Genomic DNA, 22,894 nt, shown 5'->3' on the forward strand with positions numbered 1-22,894 from the left:
CCCCCCCCCACCCCCCCCCCCCCCCCCCCAACCCCCCCCCACCCCCCGCCCTGGCACTCCTTCCTGCCCCTCCCCACCCAGACTGCTGGCCTCAGGCTGTGGGGGCGCAGGGGAGGGGGGCCTGGTTATCTCCTGCAAACCCTTCCAGCCCTTTTTATGCAAATAAGAGGTTGGACCTTTGAAGTTGATGTTTTGTAGGTCAAAAGAGACCCGGTGTGTCCCTAGGATTTGAGCTCAGAAGGAGCAAAGGCGGTTTTCTGTGACCATCCTTTGACTGGGAGCTGAGCCCGCAATATAGCCGTGGTGCTGCCCTTCTCAGCCAGGGTTCCAGCTCCCCCGGGGCCCCTTGGTGCCTCCAGGTGGCAGCGATATTCACAGTATGTGAACATGGCGAAGGCTCTGACCGCAGGCCCAGATGGCCAGTGGGCACTGGCTGTCACAGTGCCAGGACCGCTGCCAGAGCGCTGACCTGTCGCTGGAGTCTAGACTCCCTGGGAGCCTGGCAGAGAGAGAGACTGATTGGCTCCTGCGATTGCGGGGCTGCAAGTCCACAGTCTGGGGCAGCAGGCAGCTGGAGGGCCAGTGAAGAGCTGCCGCTGTGCGAGTCCGAAGGCAGTCCACTGGCAGAAGGCCCTCTTCTCCCAGCAGGTCAGTCTTTTCTGTTCAGGCCTTCAGCTGATCGGATGTGGTGCACCCACGGGATAAAGGGTCACCTGCTTGACTCTGAGTCTACTGATGTAATTGTTAATGTCACCTAAAACCCCCTTCATGGAAACATCAAGAATGTCTGACCTAGCCAAGCTATCACAGCAACCCCGCCGTCTCCCAGGGCTTCAGGGCTGGATCTGCTGGCCCTGTGGAACGGTCTCAGCACCTGACACTCCACCATCGGCTGGAGGCTCCTGCGGAGGGCCAGGCTTTCTTCTGGGGGCAGATTCCAGCCCCAGTGACTGCTGCCCCTGCCGACGGAAATAATCCATAACCAATCTATAAATGAAGATTTGGGAGAGTTTGTTCTGAGCTAAAATGTGAGGACCATGGCCCGGGGCCTTTCTTCCCGAAGGAAGAGAGGGCACCAAAGAAGTGAGGTGCACAGAGTGGTTACATACCCCCGAACAGGATGTTTCACATATGATTGAAATGTCCCTCCCACAATAGTCGCGAAACTGCTCTGTCCACACAGCGATTGATGGAAACAGCAGGTAGGTCTGCTGTCTCGGTGAACACAGCAGGAAGCAAGTTTGTTGTCTCAAGCTGGGTGGTCACAGGTGAGCGCAGCAATCAGTTCCTCGCCTAAGGAAAGATGCTTAATCCTTAAGGAAATGCCAGCTTTGGGAGGGGGAGGGAAGTTGCACCTTTATCTTAAGGGCATTTGTTCTTGCCATAGGAAATGTTTAAAGCAGATATACAATGTGTGCTCAATGGCCACGGTCAAGCCCTTTTGGAAAAACAAGGTCAGGCCGAATTAGGTTTATACCAAATGGCTTCCTCATGTACTCCAATATCTCCTACTGCTTGCCATTTCTATTTGTCACCCTGTAGCTCCTCCAGCACCCACTGGACAGCCAAGGACCTCTCAAACATCTTCTGGATTTCTTCCCGCAGTGCTGCTGAGAACACCCTGTCTTCTCCAGCCGTGATGAGTGCCACAGGACAGACCTCCTCCTGCCCCCAGCCAGCCTCCACCCCGTCATCTCACTCCTCCAGCTCAGCCCGCCAAGCCCTAGCATGTGACAGGCAAGGAAACGGGCACAGCCAGGTGGAGTCGGAACCCTGGGCTCTGGCTCCAGAGTCCACCCTCGGGTCCGGGCCTGCAGAGGCCGCGAAGTTTTGGCAAAGCTGATCAGACTTAGGTCTTTTAGTTTTACTTGTTTACTTCTTTTCTTTTACTTTACTTTTGTTTTTACTTCTTTTACTTTTTCTCTTATGTTGAGAAGTTATCGACATATCACAAAATGAACAAATCTGGAGTGAACACTTGCATTTTTACACACCTATATCCCCGTGTAAGCACACCCAGACCGGATGTAGAATGTTCCCAGTGCCCAGAACGGTCTCATGCCCGCTCCCAGGCAGCCTCACCCCAGGAGGGTGACCACAGTTTGGGCCCCTCTTTCTGGGCTCTTTCTGGGCTCTGAGACTTGAGGCCCTGAGAAGCAAAGAGGGAGCCCTTGGCTCTGCCTTCACTCATGCCGGCCACCTGGCCGCCCAGCCTCTTCCTGCCGTTGCTCTTCGTCCCCACTGTGTGAAGAAGCCCCCATCTCTGTCCTTGCTCCTCTTGGTGCCATCGGGGTGGTTTCGCACCCTGGCTGTTGTGCCTGAAGCTGCGGCACAGTCCTGTCCCCGTGTGTGAGCACTGTCCTGGGCCCGAGCGCTGTTGGGGTCAGAGCAGGGGTGGGATCGCAGGCGCATGGGCGCGCGCACGTGTAGCTTCAGTAGCTGCTGATGAACGTCCCCCGCGGGGGCTGCCCCGTGCTGTACTCCCGCCGCAGCCGGAGAGCTCCAGCTGCCCCACAGCCTCCGCACACCACGGCATCGCAATCCCTTCATTTCAGGATGCCGGCAGGGTGGTTTGAAAACCGTGTGTTGGTAGAAAATTTGAGGCTCAGTGAGGCCCAGAGATCAGAAGACAACGCCCGGTGAAAAGGTGGTTTGTGACTCGCAGCCCCAGAGGAGGGGCCCACCACCTGGCCAGCCCAAGGGGGAGCACCCAGGTGGTCAGGAGGCTGAGGCGGGGGCTGTGGGCGGAGCCCCTGCTGTGGTTTCCACGGGAAGGAGCAGTGAGGCAGCAAACAGGCCTAGGAGTAGCTGGTCTGAGTGACTTCCGGGCTCCGCACGAGTTATCTGGTGGCCCAAGGGTGAGCTTGGGTGTGGGTTCAGGATTGGTTGGTTTGTGTTTGAAAGGCATGTTCAAAGGCTTGTCTGCCACTCTCTCTAGGAATCGTCCAGCCCTGGGAGGGACATCTCTCCAGGGTCAGCACGGCCCCAGGCGTCAAAACATCAGACCCCCCGGGCCGGCCCAGGGCATACTGGTTAAGCTTGGCGTACTCCGCTTTGGTGGCCCTGGTTTGCCGGTTCAGTTCCAGGGTGCAGACCTACACCACTCATCAGCAGCCATGCTATGGCAGCAGCCCAAATAAAACAGAGGAAGACTGGCACAGGCGTTAGCTCAGGGCCAATCTTCCTCAGCCAAAAAACACATCAAAACCCAGAGAATAAAAGACAAGGTTAATATGTGGGTGGAATGGTGTCTCATTGTGGTTTTAATGACCTTTTCATGATGACAAATATGATGGCCATTCGGATATCCTTTGAGAAGCATCTGTTCAATTTTGTATGTTCTTTGGATCATTGGACTTTTTCTTCTGATTTTCTCTTAGTTCTCTTTATTCTGGAGGCCCGTCCTTTTTGAAATAAGCATAGTAGGACTATCTTCGCCCCCTCTGCATCCTGCCTTATTGAAGTTCTCTCTCCAGCCTCTTGAAGTTATCTTTGGAGTCCAGTGTACCAATCTTTGCTTTTATGATTGCTGCATTTTGCATCCTACTTAAGAAATCTTTCCCTAAGTCACTAAAATATTCTCCTATGCTTCCTTCTGGAAACTTTACGGTTGATCAGCTTGGATGAGGCTGCTGATGCTGGTGAGGATGGGAGGGTGGGTGGCCCAGGGCTCAGGGCCTCCCCTCCCTTTCTCCTCCAGCACTGCCACCTCTCTCCCCTCTCTCTCCCCTCCCTCTCCTTCATGGGCTTTGTATCTTCTGCTCATCCTTTAGGTGCTCCGTGCTCTGTCCTTCCTTCTCTATGACAGCCTGGCCACCTGCTCCCATGGCTCTGTCCTCTCTTCTTCCTGAGCTCCACATGCATATGGGTGCCCCTCTTAGGTGCTCTGCACACTCAGACTCCCGTGCCCAGAACTGATGCTTCTTGTGCTAGAAGGGGACCCGAGCATGACCAGTTTCCAAGCTCACATGCATCTTCAGGCACCACGGGCATGCCTGTGGAGAAGACCAACCACCATCAGTGGGCCAGACTGGTGCAGCAGGCTAACTCGGATCTCTGCTAGCCCTGCCGGTGGGAACTGTTATTTCCAGTTCAGTGTTGAAAGGAGGCTCCAAGAGCTTAGAAATGCATGCTTACTCTGCCTAGGCTGCCCCTCAGCCCTGGAGCTCCCACCGCCAGGTCCTGTGTTGGGACAGTCCCCAGCCAGCAGCACCTGCATGTCCAGGGCAGGGGCCCAGGCTGGAGCAGGCAGGCGGGGCGGTCACACATGTTCGGATGTCGGCCTTGGTCAGGTCCCCACCCAGTGGGGCCTTCCGGGGCACAAGCTTTGTGCTCAAAGACCACACAGCCTTTCCCGTGCCCCTGTGGGCTGGCCTGGGACGGTACCCACCCCTGTGGGGTGCTCGGGGTCAGTCACAGGTGGCCGTGAGCGTCACAACAGCTGTGAGTGGGGCCATCAAGGACAAGGGCCAGGGCCAAAACTAGACAGGGAGGTGGGCAGAGGAGGCCTGAAAGTGGCTCTTAGAAAAAGAATGGTAAACGGGCAGGGGCACCCCAGCAGTGGGAGCTGCAGGGGCAAAGGCCCTCAGGGAGGGACGGCACTGGGGCAAGCAGAGTAGCCTTGGGCGGCGGGGAGGCCGGGGCTGAGAGGTCACTGGCCACAGGCTCTCGTGGGAGGCCAAACTTTATTCTAACTGGAGTGAGAAGAGCTAACTGAAGTTTGAAACTATCCCCTGGCTGCTGTGTGACAGCTGGGGGGCCAAGAGGAAGCTGGTGCACTGCCTAGGAACTGTGGGAGGGAGGAGGGGGATCGGGGTCCCGGGTGTGGAGGTGCTCTGGTGACGCAGGGTCTGCACCACTGGAGGGGGAGGCCGGCCCTCAGACCCTCTGCTGCAGGCCGTGCCTCACCGCGCATCTCCCTGCAGGTCAAGCTCTGCCCTCCCTGTGCAGGAGGACCCGGACAGCGACGGGGAGGTCAGTGGCCCTGCTCCAGGGGGCCCGCCCAGCTGCCTGCCCGCCTGGCCCGGCTGCCGAGCCCCCACATGCACGGCTCTGGTTGCAGGAGCTGGCGCTGTACTTCACGGAGCCCCAGCAGCTCCTGGACGTCTTCACGGAGCTGGAGGAGCAGAACCTCTCACTGATCCAGAACACGCAGGAGATGGAGGAGGCCTTGGAGGAGCTGAGGTTCAACCTGAAAACCACCCAGATCCGCATGTAGGTCTCCTGCAGTGGCCCCGGGGGGCGGGGGCGGGAGGGGGGCAGGCAGGGGCTCTGTCCCTGGCTCCCATCCTGGGACCCCTACAGCCCTGGAACCCGGGATGGGCGGCCCTCCACCCTCCCCATCCACTTCCCTGGCCCTGCCCTGGCTTCAGTTTTCTGGAAAGCTCCATTTTCAGCCTTATAGGCCTGGCTCTGGGAAGAGGATGTGTCCTCTCAGGCAAGGGGGCGCTGAGTGGGAGTAGGTCAGGTGGGTGGAGCCACGCCGGCTGGTCCCCTCCCCACCCTGGAGCAGCCTGCAGCCAGAGGGGACATCTCCCAGGATCTTCTGCCCAGGTGCCTTCTCTGACACCACACCCAGCAGAGCTGGGCTGGGCAGGGTCAGGCTGGGGCACTGGGTGAGGCCTGTCTAGAGCAAGGGCTCATCATTCATTCCCAAAAACTGACTGAACACCTATGCTGGGTCAGGCCTGGGCTTGGCCCTCCAAGAATAAGGCAAGGCCCTGCCTCATGGAGCTGACATTCAATGGGGGGAGACAAGCAACAGATTTGACTCATAGATGCTGACATGTGCTAGGAGGAAAATAAAGAGATTGACATGAGAAGGGGACTGAAGTGGAGGGTGGGTGCAGATGGGAGGAGGCAGGAAAGGCTTCCAGGGGAAGGTGTCATTTGAGCCAGGCACTTCCTGAGTGATGGGAAGCCACACACAGCTGGGAGAAGAGAGTTCCAGGCACAGGGAAAGCAAGTGCAAAGTCCCTGTGGTTGTAGCCAGCCCAAGGCTTTGATGTCCCATGGCGAGCCATGTTCTTAGTACCCATGTCTTGTTGGCATATGTCCTGACATGGAGAGTCTTCTGTGGGAGTCTTCAGAATGATGTGAAACCACCAGCTCTCAGGCAAGATTATGTTTCCTAAAAAGCTGGAAGGGGGGGGGCCGGCCCCGTAGTCTAGTGGTTAAAGTTCCATGTGCTCCGCTTTGGTGGCCAGAGGAGCCAGCACGTGTGCATTTAACTCCCGTGAACTCACCCACCCTTCTCAGCAAACAATAATAATAAGACGCTTCAAAAAATATACAGCAAATAAATAATCTGAATAGGCCTATATATTAAGAAGATTCAATCAATTAATTAGTAACCTTCTGGAAAAGAAAGTGCCAGACTGAGATGGGTTTACTGGTGAATTCTACTAAAGATTTGAGGAAGAAATTATCCCGCTCCTCTACAATCTGCTCCAGATGATAGAAAGAGAGGGAGTACTTCCTACTCATTTTATAGGACTAGCATTAACTGAGTGCCAAACCAAAGACATGATAAGAAGACCATAGACCAGTACGCTCATGAACATAGATGTAGAAATCCTCAACAAATTATTAGCAAATTGACTTCTACATTGTATAAAAAGAATTATACACCATGACCAAGTGGGACCTTTCCCAGTCATGCAAGGCTAGTTCAACATTTGAAAATCAGTTAAACCCATCACATCAACAAGCTAAAAAGGAAAATCATCTGATCATGTCAGGAAATGGAGAAAAAGCATTTGATAAAATCTAACACCTATTCATAATAAAAACTGTCGACAAACTAGGAGTAGAGAGGAACTTGATCAAAGACATCTACGAAAACGCTGCAGCTAACGTGATATTCAAGCTGTCCTGCTAAGATGAGGAAACAAGGCGAAGGTGTCCTCTCACCACGCCTTTCATCATCCTGGGAATCCCAGCCAATGCAGAAAGACGAGAAAAGGAAATAAAAGATTCACAGATTGGGAAGGAAGAAATAAAACCATCTTTCTTCACAGATGACACGATCATCTCTGTAGAAAACCTGAAAAAGTCAACAAAAAACCTGGAACTAGGAAGCTATTATAGTGAGGTTAAAGATCACACAGTTAATATACAAAAGTTAGACACTCTCCTACATACGAGCGAAGAACAAGTGAATTCGAAATTGAAAACACAAAACTGGCCTACTTCAGAGAGATTGCAGACCACGGCAATAAAGCAAATGTTGCAACAAAGAAAGTCGAACAAATTTTTTGGTTTCCCAGTGCATATAAAAGTCCTATTTACAGGAAACTGGAGTCTATTAAGTGTGCAATAGCATTATGTCTAAAAAAACAATGTACACGCCTTAATTAAAAGATACTTTATTGCTAAAAAATGCTAACCATCCTCTGAGCCTTCAGCGAGTCATAATCTTTTTGCTGGTGGAAGGTCTTGCCTTGACGTTGATGGCTGCTGACAGATCAGGGCGGTGGTTGCTGGAGTGGGGGGTGGTTGTGGCAACCTCCTAAAGTAAGACGACAATGAAGTTTGCTGCACTGACTGACTCTTCCTTTCATGAACGATTTCTCTGCAGCGTGTGGTGCTGTTTGATGGCATCTTACCCACAGCAGAACTTCTTTCAAAGTTGGAGTCAGCCCTCTCAACCCTGCTGCCGCTTTATCGACTGAGTTTATGTAAATTCTAAATCCTTGTCATTTCAACAGTCTTCCCAGCATCTTCCCCAGGAGCAGATTCCATCTCAAGAAACCCCTTTCTCTGCTCATCCACAAGGAGCAACTCCTCATCCGTTAGACTTTGACCATGAGACTGCAGCAGCTCAGTCCCATCTTCAGGCCCCACATCTAATTCCAGTTCTCTTGCTGTTTCCACCACATCTGCAGTGACTTCCTCCACTGACGTCTTGAGCCCTCAAAGTCGTCCATGAGGGCTGGAATCAACTTCCTCCAAACTCCTGTTCATGTTGATATTTTTGACCTCTCCCCGCGAATCACAAATGTCACTAAGAACATTTAGAATGGTGAATCCTCTCCAGAAAGTTTTCAATTTACTTTGCCCAGATCCATCAGAGGAATCATTATCTTTGGCAGCCATAGCCTTATAAAATGTATTTCTTAAATAATAAGACTTGAAAGTCGAAATTACTCCTTGACCCATGGGCTGCAGAATGGATATTGTATGAGCAGGCATGAAAACAACAGTAATCTCACTGTGTCTCTCCATCAGAGCTCTTGGGTGACCAAGCGAACTATCTACAAGCAGTAATATTTCAAAAAGAATCTTATTTTTCTGAGTAGCAGGTCTCAACAGTGGCCTTAACATATTCAGTAAACCATGTTGTAAGGAGATGTGCTGCCATCCAGGCTTCGTTGTTCCATTTATAGAGCACAGGCAGAGTGGAGTTAGCATAATTCTGAAGGGCACGAGGATTTTCACAATGGTACATGAGCATTGGCTTCAACTTAAAGTCACGAGCTGCATTAGCCCCCAACAAGAGAGTCAGCCTGTCCTTTGAAGCTTTGAAGCCAGGCAGTGACTCCTCTCTAGCTGTGAACGTCCTAGATGGCATCCTCTTCCAATATGAGGCTGTTGTGTCTCTATCGCACACGTGTTGTTCAGCGTAGCCACCTGCATTAATATCTTACTTAGATCATCCGGGTAACTTGCTGCAGTGTCTACATCAGCACGTGCTGCTTCACCTTCTGTGTTATGGGCACAGCTTCTCTCCTTAAACCTCGCGGACCAGCCTCCGCTGGCTGGTTCTTCAAACTTTTCTTCTGCAGCTTCCTCCTCTCTCCGCCTTCAGAGACTGAAGACAGTCAGGGCCTGGCTCTGGGTTAGGCTTTGGCTTAAGGGAATGTTGTGGCTGGTTTGGTCTTCTGTCCAGACCACTCACACTTTCTCCGTGTCAGCAATAAGGCTGTCTTGCTTTCCTATCATTCGTGTTCACTGGAGCAGCACTTTTAATTTCCTTCCAGAACTTTTCCTTTGCATTCACAGCAGGCTGACTGTTTGGTGCAAGAGGCCCAGCTTTCAGCCCGTCTCAGCTTTCGACATGCCGTCCTCACGAAGCTCAGTCACTTCTAGGTTTCAATTTAAGGTGAGAGACGTGCCACTCTTCCTTTCACTTGAACACTCAGAGGCCATTGTAGGGCTGTTAATTGGCTTATTTCAATATTGTTGTGTCTCAAGGAATAGGGAGCCCCAAGGAGAAGGAGAGAGAAGGGGGAAAGGCTGGTCAGTGGAGCAGTCAGAACACACACAACGGTTATCAATTAAGTTCGCCGTCTTATGTGAGCATCGTTGGTGGTGCCCCAGACAATACAATAGAAACATCAAAGATCACTGATCACAAATCACCATAACAAATATAATTAGAATGAAACAGTCTGAAATATCGCGAGAATTAGCAAAACGTGACACAGATACAAAGTGAGCAAATGCTGTTGGAAAAATGGCTCTAACACACCTGCTCAACACAGGGTTGCCACAAACCTTCAATTTGTAAAAAATGCACTATCTGCAAAGTTCAATAAGGTGAGGTATGTCCATACCATTTACATTAGCAGCCCCAAAAATGAAATGCTTAGGTATAAATCTAACAAAATATGTACTAGATCTATATGAGGAAACTATAAAATTGTGATGAATGAAATCAAAGAAGAACTAAATAAATGGAGAGATATTCCATGTTCATGGACAGGAAGACTCAATATTGTCAAGATATCAGTTCTTCCCAACTTGATATATGGATTCAATGCAATCCCAATCAAAATCCAAGCAAGTTATTTGTGGATATTGACAAATAGATTTTAAAGTTTATATTGAGTCAAAAGACCCAGAATAGCTAACAAAATATTGAAGCAGAAGAACAAAGCCCAAAGACTGACACTACCCGACTTCAAGACTTCCTATAAAGCTACAGTCATAAATACAGTGTGGTGTTAGCCAAAGAACAGACTAGAGAGCTCCGAAACAGACCCCCATAAATACAGTCAACTGAGCTTTGACAAAGGAGCACAGGCAATAGAATGAAGCAAAGACAGTCTTTTCAATACATGGAGCTGGAACAACTGGACATCCACATGCAAAAAGGAAAAAAAGGGCAGCCCTGGCAGCCTAGTGGTTAAGTTCAGTATGCTCCACTACAGCAGCCTGGGTTTGGTTCTACACCACTCATCTGTTAGTGGCCATACCATGGCAGTGGCTCACATACAAAAAAAGAGGAAGATTGGCAACAGATGTTAGCTCAGGGCAAATCTTCCCCAGCACAAAAAAAAAAAAAGAAAAAGTCTAGACACAGACTTTATACCCTTTACAAAAACTAACTCAAAATGGATCGTAAACCTAAGCGTAAAATGTAAAACCATAAAACTCATAGAAGATAACATAGCAGAAAATCTAGATAGTCTTGGGTATGGTGATGACTTTTTAGACACAATACTAAAGCCCCAATTCGTGAAAGAATTGATAATCTGGACTTCAACAAAATTTTAAAATTCTGCTTTATGAAAGGTAATGTCAAAAGAATGAGAAAACAAGCTGAAGACTGGGAGAAAATATTCGCAAAGTACATATCTGATAAAGGACTCAAAGTTTAAGAAAATGAACAACCTGATTAAAAAATGGGCCAAAGACATGAACAGACACCTCATCAAAGAAGATATACAGATGGCAAATAAGCACATGAAAAGATGCTCCACATCAGATGTCCTTAAGGAATTGCTGCTTAAAACAACAACAAGATAATACTATACATACCATGTCCAACGTCCAAAATGCAGAACACTGACAGGACCAAATGCCGGTGAGGAGGCGCAGCAACAGGAGCTCTCTTTCATTGCTGGGAGGAATGCAAAACGGCGCAGCCACTTTGGAAGACTGTTCGATGGTTTCTCACAGAACTAGACACACTCACACCACAGCATCGGATCCAGGAATCCCACTCCTTGGTATTAACCCAAAGCAGCTGAAAAATTATGTCCACTCAAAAACCTGCACACACATGTTTATGGCAGCTTTATTCGTAATTGCCAACACTTGGAAGCACCAAGATGCCCTTCAGTAGGTAATGGATCAGCAAACTGTGGTGCTTCCAAGCAGTGGAATATTATTCAGCGTTAAAAAGAAATGAGCTCCCCAGACACAAAATGCCATGGAGGAACCTTAAAGGCACATCATTAGGTGAAGGAAGCCCGTCTGAAAAAGACTGCTTACTGAATGATTCCAAATATGTGACATTCTGGAAAAGGTGAGACTATGGAGACCATGAAAGGACCAGCGGTTGCCAGGCATTGGGGCAGGAGGGATGAACAGGCAGGCACAGAGGGTTTCAGGGCAGTGCAAACACTCTGTGTGAGACCATCACGATGCACACATATCATCACACATTTGTCCAAACCCACAGAATGTGCAGCACCAAGAATGAATCCTAATGCAAACTGTGGACTTTGGGTGCTTATGATGCATCAGTGTAGGTTCATTGATTGTAAAAAAAAAATGTGCCATTCTGAGGCAGGAAGTAGAGTATCGAGGGCAGAAGATATTTGGGAAATCTCTGTGCCTTCTGCTCCATTTTGCTGTGAACCTAAAACTGCTTTAAAAAATGAAGTCTCTTAAAAAATACATACAACAAATGAGCAGTGTGTGCCAGCACTGAAAGAAAGAGGGGCTGTGTTAGAGATGATGTAGCAAAAAATCCCAGGAACACTCACAGCCAAGTTGTTCATATTAGCCAGGAACTGGGAACAAGCCACGTGTCCATCTGCAGGTGAGCAGATAAATACAACGGGGTCTGTCCATATTACGTGCATTAGATATCTATTGCTTCTATCACAAATTACTGCCAACAGAGTGGCTTAAAACAGACAAATTTATTTTCTTACAGTTCTGGAGGCCAGAATTCTGAAATGGATCTCACTTGCTAAAATCAACATATTGGCAGGGCTGCCTTCCTTTCTGGAGCTCTTAGAGAGAATCCTTTTCTTGCCTTTTCCAGCTCCTAAATGTCACCTTGGCCCCTTCCCATTTTCAAACCAGCAAAGCCAATCAAGCCTTTCTCACATCACATCACTCTTGATCCTCTTTCCTGCCCCCCTTCCATTTATAAGGGTCCTTGTGATTACATTGGGCCCAACTAGATAATCCAGGATAGTCTCCCCATCTCAAGGTCAGCTGGTTAGCAACCTTAATTCCATCTGCAACCTTGGTTTTCCCTCGCCAAGTAATATACTCTATTCATAGGTTCTGGGATTAGGACCTGGACATGTAAGGGGGGGCTATTACATACCATAGAAATCTACTCAGCAATAAAAAGGAACAAACTCTTAACACAGCGACAGCACGATGAACCTCACAAACATCATGCTGAGGCAGAGAAGCCAGGCACCGGAGAACACCTACTCTGTTAGTAACCTGAAGGGCTAGGACCTGCTGCATTAGGCATCTATCGCTGCGTAACAAATTGCCCCAAAACCTGGAGGCTTAATATGACACATACTTATCATTTCACGCTTTCTGTGCATCAGGAGCCCAAGCACAGCGAGGCTGGCTCCTCTGCGGGGTCCAGGTGGTGGCTGGGCTGCAGTCATCCCGAGACTGCACTCAGGGAAGGAGCTTGTCCAAGCTCCCTCACGTGCCTCTTGGCAGGGTTCAATTCCTGGCTGGCTGTAGGCCAAAGGCCACCCTCATTCCCTTGCCACGGGGTCTTTGATGTGGCAGCTTGCTTTTTCAAAGTGTGCAAGCCAAAAACCCAGCAGAGAGAGTCTGCTGGCAAGATGGAAGTCGCAGTCTTTTGTACCCGAATCACAGAAGTGACATCCCATACCGCATTCCATTGGTTAGAAGCAAGTCGCTGGGTTCAGCCTGAGTTCAAGGGTGTCAATACCATTGGGGAGGTAGGTGTCATGTGGGGCCATCTTAGAGGTCCTCTCATAAGGGCAACATCAGCCCGTTGAGTGCCTATGGCTGGGGAAGGGGAGGGAGTTGATATATATGGGCACGAGGAAACTTTTGGGGCGATGAAAAGGTTCTCTATCTTGATTATGCTGGTCCTTACACAGGTGTGTAAATTTGCCAAACCTCATCAAACGACACACAAAAAACGGGTACATTTTGTGATATGTTAATTACGCCTCAATAACAAAATATTATTTGGTGAATTTAGGATTTTTTACGGCTGACTTTGTCGCTTGCCTCTGTACATCGACTGGGCGCATCAGCTTGTAGAGCAAGCTGGCTCCTGCCTGCCTGGATGACAGGACGGGGCATTGTTCATTCTTGGGCGGGGGGACTGGGGCAAGGCAGCTGAGGTGTCCAGGGCACAACATTTAGGGAGGTGCATGTGCGACCCCGAGGGTGAGCGCTTTCTCAAACTGCAAGCACTGGCACCAGTGGGCCTCCCTTGGGCCCAGGCCTGTTCTCCGCCCAGCTCGCTGTGACTTGTGTGAGATGCTCACTGCCCAGTCCCCCCAGTGAGGGCCAAGGGGAGCCCGGACCAGGAAGATGGACCCTTGGCCACAGAAGAGAACAGGAGGACACCACGACAGGCTGTTAAGCTACAGGCCTAAGCACTAGAGTGAGATCTGTGCTTCAGCAGCCAGAGAGAGTAGAGGTGATGGGACCAAGGGAAGACGGCAAGCAGAGGTGCTCAAGTGAGAAGAAACCTGAGTATGGGCGTCCAGCCCCTCCCGGATTCTGCCACAATGGCCAAGAGAACAGAAAAGAGAAATTAAGCCTGAGTCCCTTCCTGGAAACCATGCAAACCTTCTTCCAGGAAGGACCAGCCCAACCAGTAAGCCAGAAGATGAACAGGAAGGAACCCAGCAGAACCCCAGACACCCCATCACTGCAATGAGCCAGAGGTGGCAGTGAGGGTCAGCCTTGCAGCAGTCAGGGCCACCAGAACAAGGCCAGCCACAGAGGAGGTGCCCCAACCAGCAGGAAGTGCTTGCCAGTGCCGAGCTCTGGCTGAGGCGACACCTTGTGCAGCCTGAGTCTTGGCAGCCATGTTAGGAACCTGCCACTCAGACATGGAAATGAGACTCCACAGCTCAGGGGAAAACCAGGCTGCACAGCCACCTCCAGCTAAGGCTCTACCCTGACACTCCATTAAAATGGCACAACTCATGTTAAGTCCCCAGGACTAGACTCGCACTGACTTCCAGCTCTAAGGACAAGCCAACAGAAAAATGTCACCGGAAACATGAGAAAATACATTCATAAGGGGATGAGTTTGAGAGATCCAAGTATATGCAGATAGTGCAAGAGATAGGAGAAACGTCTTAATTCCTCTCTCAAGAGGCTGCACCCCTGCCACTGAAGAGACCCATCTGGGCTCAGGAGAGTCCACAGGGGTTAAGACCACAACGAGGACCAGACACAACTGGCAATCAGGTCAGCAAAGGGGATGATGATAAGCTAGGGACAGCTCCCAGGACTCCGAGGAGATGAAATGACGGGAAAATCAGGACCCCAGGGAGAACGCAGGCAGGTGCTGCACAGAAGGAATTCCAGATGACAACAGACAGAAGGGAAGAGAAGCAGCGGCCAACTCAGAGGCGGATGAAAACTGCCCTGGACTGAAACAAAGGCGAGGGCCAAAGTGCAGGCAGACGGCTCACACTGGACCCTCCACGGGGTTTAAGAGTGGGAAGAAACAGCCACAACGCCAAAGCAGACAAAACAAGCAAAACACCAGGTACCTATAAAGGAGCCAGAGCCGAGCGTGCACGGCCCTTTTCCTCCAGAATCCCAAATGCAGGGCCTAGTGGAGCATCACTCTTGAGTTTGTGGGGTGAGAAGGGCCTCTGTTTCATTTTTCTTCTTTTTCTGTTGTGGAAAAATCCACATAATGTAAAATTTACCGTCTTAACCATTTCAAAGTGTACCGTCCAGGGGTATTAAGTGTTAATTCAGATTGTTGTGCAGCCGTCACCCCCATCCATCCCCAGAACTCTGCTCATCTTGCAAAACTAAAGCTCTGTCCCCATTAAACACTAAGGCCCCATGCCCCTCCTCCAGCCCCAGCACCCACCCTTCTACTTTCTGTCTCTCTGGATTTGACAACTCCGAGTACCTCACATAAGTGGGATCACGCGGTATTTGTCCTTTTGCAACTGGCTTATTTCACTGCGCATGATGTCCTCAAGGGTCATCCGCGTTGCAGCAGGTGGCAGAACTTCCTTCATGATTAAGGCTGGATAACATTCCGTTGTCTGGATACAGTGCATTTTGCTTATCCATTCATCCAATAATGGCCACTTGGGTTGCTTCCACATTTTAGCTATTATGAATAACGCTGCTATGAATGTGGGTGTACAAATATTTCTTCAAAACCCTACTTTCAGTTCCTTTGGGTGTATACTCAGAAGTGGAGCTGCTGAATCGTGTGGTTCTTCTGTTTTAACTCTGAGTAAACCACCACGCTGGCCGACAGCAGCTGCGCCGTTTCACGTTCCCATCGACAGCATGAGGGGTTCCATCTTCTCCACGTCCTCCCCGGCGCTTGTTCTCGGGCTTTTCCACAGTAGCCATCCTAATGGGTGTGAGGTGCTAGCTCGTTGGAGTTTTGATTTGCATTTGATTTACATTTCCCTAATTTTCATGTGCTTATTGGCCATTTGTGTATCTTCTTTGCAGAAATGTCTATTCAAGTCCTTTGCCCAGTTTTGAATTGGGTTTTTTCATTGTTGTTGAATTTTAAGAGTTATCTATATATTCTGGATATTAATACCTTAACAGATAAGTGATTTGCAAATATTTTCTCCCATTCCGTGGGTCGCCTTTTTAATCAGGGGATGGTGTTCTTTGATGCACAAAATTTTAAAATTTTCATGAAGTCCAATTTGTCTATTTTTTGTTGTTGTTGCCTGTGCCTTTGGTGTCAATAGCCAAGAAATCGCTGCCAAATCCAATGAAACTTTGGTCCTACGTTTTCCTATGAGTTTTATTGTTTTAGGCCTTACATTTAGGTCCTCGATCCATTTTGAGTCCATTTTTGTATATGGTGTTAGGTAAGGGTCCAACTTCATTGTTTTGCACGTGGATATCATTTCTTCAGCCCCATTTGTTGAAACGACTGTCCTTTCTCCATTGAATGGTCTTGGCACCCTTGGCAGATTCATTTGACCGTCTATGCGAACATTTCTTTTTGGAGTGTCTATTCTATTTCATTGGCTTATCATTCTGTCTTTATGCCACTGCTACTCTGCTTCGATTACTGTAGCTTTGTAGTAAGTTTTGAAATCAGGAAGTATGAGTCCTCCAGTTTTGTTCTTTTTAAAGATTATTTTGTCTATTTGGGGTCCCTTGAGATTCCATATGAATTTTAGGATGGCTTTGCTATTTCTGGAATTTTGATAGGGATTCCATTGAACGTGTACACCGCTTTGAGTGGTATGGACATTTTAACAGCGTCATCTTCTAATCCATGCACATGGAGTGTGTCTCTGTTTCTTTACGTCTTCTTTAATTTCTTTCAGCAATGTTTTGTAGTTTTCATTGTACAAGTCTTTCCCCTTCTTGGTTAATTTCTAAATACTTTCTTTTTCTTTTCTTTAATGCTATTGTAAATGGAATTGTTTCTGTGTTTCCCATTTCAGATTGTTCATTATTTGTGCACAGAAATGCAACTGATTTTGTTGACTTTGTGCCCTGCTGTTTCGTTGAATTCATTTGTGAATTTTAACGGCTTTGCTGTGGAGCCTTTAGGCTTTCTGAATGGAAGATCGCATCATCTGCGAACAGAGATGATTTTACTCCTTCCTTTCCAATTTAGATGCCTTTTCTTTCTTTTTCTTACTTAATTGCTCGGGCTAGAACTTCCAATACTATGTTAAATAGATGTGGTAAAGTGGGCATCCTCACCATGTCCCTGATCTTAGAGGAAAAGCTTTCAGTCTTTCACCATTGAGTGTGTTTGCTGTGGGGTTTTCATGTGTGGCTTTTATTACCTGGAGGGAGTTTCCTTCCATTCCTATTTTGTTGAGAGTTTTATCATAAATGGATGTTGAATTTCGTCAAATTCTTTTTATGCATCAGTTGAGATGATTGTGGTTTTCCTTCATTCCATTAATGTGGTGTATTACATTGATTTATTTTCATATGTTGAAACATCCTTGCATTCCAGGAATAAGTCCCACTTGGCCATGTTGTATAATCCTTTTAATATGTTCCTGAATTCTATATGCTAATATTTTGTTGAAGTTTTTTGCATGAATGTTCATAAGAGATATTGGTCTGCAGTTTCTTTTCTTACAGTGTCTCAGTCAAAAGTTTGTCAATTTTGTTGATCTTTTCAAAGAAGCAATTGTTTTTCTATTCTCTCTTTTGTTTTTCTCCTCTAATCTTTATTATTTCCTTCCTTCTGCTATCTTTGGGTTTAGTTTGTTCTTCTTTTTCTAGAAGTTTCTTAAGTTGTTAAGTCAGGTTGTTGATTTGAGGTTTTTTACATTTAAGTTTTTATAGTTGTAAATATCCCCCTTAGCATTGCTTTTACTGTGTCCCGTGGTTTTGGTATGTTGTTTTTGGTTTTTATTTGTAATTTTTAACTTCAATCTTTAATCTTTAATTTTTTTCTAATTTCTCTTGTGATTTCTTCTTTGATCCATTGGTTGTTTTAAACTGTTCTTTAATTTCCAAAATTTTGTTAATTTTCTAGTTTTACTTGTGTTATTGATTTCTAACTTCATCCAGTTGTCGACAGAGAAGGTACTTTGTATGACATCTATCTTTTTAAATCTATTGAGACTTAATTTGAGGCCTAACATACTGTCTGTGCTGGAAAGTGTCCCCCGTGCCCTGGAGAGGTGGTGCCTGCTGCTGTTGGGCATGGTGTTGTGTGTGTCCGTTACACCTAGTTGGTGTATTGTCATGTTTAAATCCTCTATTTCCTTACTTGTCTTCTTTCTAGTTATTCTATCCCTTATTGCAAGGGGGGTATTGATGTCTCCAACTATTATTATTATTTTTAGCCTTTCACTCTCTTTTGTGAGGTACTCCTTTCGTTCATTAATTTTATTCATAAGACCACTGAATTGTCTTTCTGAGTTTTCCTGTAACTCATTGAGTTCCCTCAAGACAGCTATTTTGAATTCTCTGTCAGTTAGATTCTGTGACTTCAAGTTTGGTTTCTCAAGAGTTGTCATTTTCTTTCGTGCTGCCGTGTCACTGTCATTCTTCCCAGTGCTTGACCAGTCGATCCTCTGCTGGCACATGTGTGGCAGCACCCCCATTTTTATTTGGGTGCAGCTTTGGTTACTTTGGTTCTGAGCTGCTTCTGGCTGTGTTGGAGAGCCTGTACTTTTCACCCTCCACTGCCTCTGCTCGAGCCGTCATCAGTGTCCTCCTTGTACCGCTTGTGCCTCTGGGGTTGCTGGTGCCTTGCTGCGTATGATGTCACTGCAATCTCAGGTATTGTCACTGGGGCCACCAGGCTGCAAGCACTTCTGCTGCTTCCAGGGTCACCTGGGGCTCTTGTTCCCCCACTGGCTCTCCAGAGGCTCAGATCCTGCTGCCTGTGCACTACCTGTGCTGCTGCTCCCAGGTTGTCTGGGGCTGCTGGGGGCCCAGGGACTTGTGTGCAGCCCATGCTGCTGGTAGAGCCGGTGTTGGCATTGCCACCACTGGGGGATGGGTAACGGGTTCTGCTGTGGTTCCTGACGCTTCTGGTCATAGGTTCCACCCGCCAGCCCTGAGCAAGGTGGCAGGGGCTAAGAGGGAGAGATGATCTTTGCTCCTCGCTGGTGCAGCCTCTGGTCTCTGGTGTGAGCCAGCGTTTCGAAAACTCAGGTCAGGGCCCCTTGCTCCAGCTGGGAAAATCTGACTTTTGTTTACTGTCCCCACTGTTGGAAAGACGGGGCCACTGCTGGGGGAGGGAGAAGGGGGATGGGTCATCAGCTCTGCTCTGTGTCCTGAATTCTCAGGGTGTGTGCCACCTGCCAGTGCTGTCGGGGAGAGCAGGGGCTAAGCTGTGCCTGCCATTTCTGCCCCTGCAACCTCTGTTTGCAGGTGCATATGCTAGTGTGAGGCTCTGTGCCTTGGATCCCCACTGCTGGGGGAGGGGAAGGGGCTCTCCCCTAGTCCCACTGCCTCCTGGGGGTATCGTCCACCCACCTTCAGGTGCATAGATTTGCGGATCTCTTAGTCATCATGTTGTGCTGTGTAGGGGATCCTCTCTTGGTCAGTGGATGTCTGACTGGTTGTAATTTAGAGGGGAGAGACAACGGGAACAACTCACTCCGCCATGATGCTGACGTCACTCCTCCAACTATTACTGTAGAACTGTTTCTCCCTTCCATTCTGTCAGGTTTTGCTCCATATATTTTGCTGGTCCATCATCGGGTGTGTAAGCATTTGTAATTGTTGTGTCTTATTGCTGTACTAAGCCTTTTATTTTCTCTTCCAACCTTTTCTGATTTAAAGTCTGTCTGATAATACTATTGCCACCTGTTCTCTTTTGGTTACTATTTGCATGGAATATCTTTTTCCACCTTTTCACTTGGAACTTGTTTGTGTCTTTGGATCTCAAGTTGTTACCAATTTCACTCTGGTGGGACTCGAACCCACAATCGGATGTCAATTCTGTTACCAATTTAGCCTGACTCCAGTGGGACTCAAACCCACAATCTGTCCCCTCCTGAGAGGGTCCTTTTTCTGTTCAGTGTTGCAAATTTGAAACAAGACCGAAGCTGAGCACGCAACAGCACAAGCTTTATTCAATGGCCAAAGAATGGAGAAGCAGGAACAAAGCTCACAAATCAGCCTCTCAGCTCTCGGGGCAATTAAGCAACTGTTAGAAGGGGTCAAGGTAGCAAAGAGGAGGAATATTCGGAGTTATTCAGGGAAATGGGCAGGCTTTTCTGGGAAACGGGGTGCCACCTCTTTTCCTCCCTTATTTGGTCTGGGGTTTCCTGACATGGCTGGGGGTGGGTGTGTTATGCAGTGTGGTGATGTGTTACAATGAGCGTATAATGAGCTGCGGGCTCTATGTCAGCTCAAGTCAGACCAACATGTTGCCTTCAATCGGTTTTAACTGGTTTTGACCATGTGTCTCAGCCATCTTCTTCTTCCTCTTTGCGGTTTCTGGTGAGCTACAGATAACATACTGGGCTTGTTCTGAGCAGGGTTGTGGTTAATATCTTACAGGGCTCATGGGCCCGGGAACTAAGGGAGTCTCGTGTGGACAACAAATCGTTGGACCATGCTTTCTAGCCATTCTGCCAATCTCTGTCTTCTGATTGGAGAGTTTAACTCATTTACATTTAAAGTAATTACTGATAAGGAGGGACTTCTGTCATTGTGCTACTTGTTTTCTATATGCCCTACAGCTTTTTTTGTCCCTCATTTCCTGCATTACTGTCTTCTTTTGTGTTTAGTTTATTTTTTTTTTTTGTAGCAGAATGTTTAAACTCCTTTCTTATTTGCTTTTGTGTATATTCTATAGCGATTTTCTTGGTGGTTATCATGGAGATTACATTTAATATTCTAAAGTTGTAACACTCTAATTTGAATCTATACCACCTTAACTTCAGTGGCATACAAAAACTCTGCTCCTTTACAGATCTGTCCCCACTCCTTTTTGTTGCTGATGTCACAAAATTACATCTTCATATATTCTGTGCCCCAAACATAAACTAAAATTCTTTTAGGTGCATTAGTCTCTTAAATTATGTAAAAAACAAGATTTGGAGTTACAAACAAAAAAGTCACTGATATTAGCTTTTACACTAATTATTTTTTTGTCTTTAAATGTATTAGTCTCTTAAATCATGTAGAAAAAAGTACAGTCATAAACCAGTGTTTCATTTATACTAACCTTTATAATTGCCTGTGTATTTACCTTTATTGGGGTCTTCATTTCATCATACAGCTCTGACTATCTAGTGTCCTATCTAGCTAGCTAGCTAGCCTATCCATCTATCAACTATCTAGCGTCCTTGCATTTCACTTTGCAGGGCACCCCTGAGCATTTCTTGCACGGCAGGTCTAGTGGTCATGAACTCCCTCAGCTTTTATCTGGGAATGTCTTAACTTTTCCCTCACTTTTGAAGGGCAGTTTTACCAGATAGAGAATTCTTGGTTGACAGGACTTTTTCCTTTGAGCACTTTGAATATGTTGGCCCACTGTCTCCTAGCCTCCAAAGTTTCTGGTGAGAAATCTGCGGATCATCTTATTGAGGATCTTCTGTATGTAATGATTTGCTTCTTGCTTGCTTTCAAGATTCTTTGCCTTTTACTTGTGATTATCCTGCGATAGTTTGATTATAACATGTCTCAGTGTGAGTCTCTTTAATTTCCTCCTACTTAGAGCTCCTTGAGCTTTTTGAATGTTTATATTCATGTCTTTCATCCAATCTAGGAAGTTTTCAGCCATTAAGTCTTCAAATGTTCTCTCTGCCCTTTCCCTCTCTCTCCTGAGACCCCACAGTGCGTATCTGATGCATCACTTGATGGTGCCCACAGGTCCCTTAGGTTCTGCTTGCTTTTCTTCAGTCTTTTTCTTCCTGTTCACAGACTTGATAATTTCCATTGTCCTATCTTCAAAATCGTTGATTCTTTCTTCTCCTTGCTCAAATCTACCTTTGAACCCCTCTAGTGAAATTTTCATTTCAATTATTGTACTTTTTTCAACTCTAGAAATTTTTTGGTTTCCTTTTAGGTTTTTTATCTCTTTATTGATATTTCCATTTTCTTCACACATTGTTTTCTTGACTTTCTCCACATTTTCCTTTAGTTCTTTGAGCATCTTTAAAACAGTTGTTTTAAAGTCTTTGTAGTATATTGCCATCCTGTTTTTTTAAGGAACAGTTTCTGTTGATTCTTTTTTCCCTCTGAATGGGTCATACTTTCCTGTTTCTTTATATACCTTGTGATTTTTTTTTAACACTGAACATTTGAATCTAATAATGTAACTCTGGAAATCAGATTTTCTCCCTACCAGAGTATTTCCTATTTATTGTTGTTGTTATTGTTTTTTTCTTATTTAAATGTTGCAGGCCATCTCTGCTGTAAACTTAAGTTCTTCTTAGGTCTTTTTCGAGCCTTTCCTCAGGCGTGCATGGTCATGTTATAATTTTCCCTGTATGTGCAGATATTTTTGAATGTCCTAGGTCTTTAACGTCTGGCTCTCAAAAGGGGAAAAAGCAAAAAATGAAGGGAGGGGGAAAAGAGCACCAGTCCTTTAAATCCCCCGGAAGTCACTTCAGCCAGAGGGGGAGAGGCTTGCAAAAATGGGGATGGTGCAACATGGCTGCCTGCCTGTTCATCTGAACCTCTGTAATCAGAAGCAGCAACCAGGGATCAGAGAGCACAGATCCCTGGTATTTAGAGGACAGGGCCCTTTTTGCCCACTCCAGCTCCCTTGAGCTGTGCGCAAGCTGCTCCAGGAACACATGCACAGCTGCCTGCCACCAGCTGAGAGGTTGGGGAAGGGTAGCCTGCTGTGCTAAGAGCTGAAATTGACCAAAATTAACTGCCATTTACCAGTTCAGCCTTCCCCTGGAAGGTGCAAGCCTTCAATAGACCCCAGAGTTCCAAAATGGTTCCATCAGCCAGATTCTGCCAGTGTAACTGTCGTCTAGGTGGAGACAGATTCTCAGTGCTTCCTACTCCTCCGTCTTCCTCTACTTCAAAATATTTTATTTTTGTTCCTTTTGCTGCTATGTCTGCAGGAATATGGTAACTCTTTCTCTTCTGCTTGGCCTTTTGAATGACCCCTATTTACATTTGGTGGTGCTTGCTTTTCTTTTTTTTAACACTCGTCTAGGAAACTTTCTGGTTATACACCTCCAGGTATTTATAAAGGGGTCCTCTTTTTGTAACCTTTTAAAAATTTTTTCATAATTTCTCCAATTCAATCCAATAGCTCCAGGAAAACTTCAAACATATAAAC

The 22,894-nt window shown here is 47.2% G+C and overlaps 1 protein-coding gene across 9 annotated transcripts in view; it reads left to right on the forward strand.

Moving 5' to 3' along the window:
* The window catches only part of CFAP100 (cilia and flagella associated protein 100), a 70,961-nt gene that overhangs the window by 37,235 nt on the left and 10,832 nt on the right, over positions 1 to 22,894 (forward strand). For 8 of the 9 annotated variants that reach the window (XR_006891450.1, XR_006891449.1, XR_006891448.1 and 5 more), the window contains 3 exons: positions 1,543 to 1,737; positions 4,926 to 4,974; positions 5,063 to 5,214. Coding sequence is in view for 6 of the 9 variants with exons in the window: in XM_046680958.1 (XP_046536914.1) it covers positions 1,543 to 1,737; positions 4,926 to 4,974; positions 5,063 to 5,214 (396 nt within the window). In the remaining 3 variants the exon portion in view is untranslated. The remainder of the gene's footprint in view (positions 1 to 1,542; positions 1,738 to 4,925; positions 4,975 to 5,062; positions 5,215 to 22,894) is intronic. The other variant, XM_046680940.1, reaches the window with a different exon arrangement.

The sequence above is a fragment of the Equus quagga genome, chromosome 1, assembly GCF_021613505.1.
Source record: "Equus quagga isolate Etosha38 chromosome 1, UCLA_HA_Equagga_1.0, whole genome shotgun sequence".
Taxonomy (NCBI): Eukaryota; Metazoa; Chordata; class Mammalia; order Perissodactyla; family Equidae; genus Equus; species Equus quagga.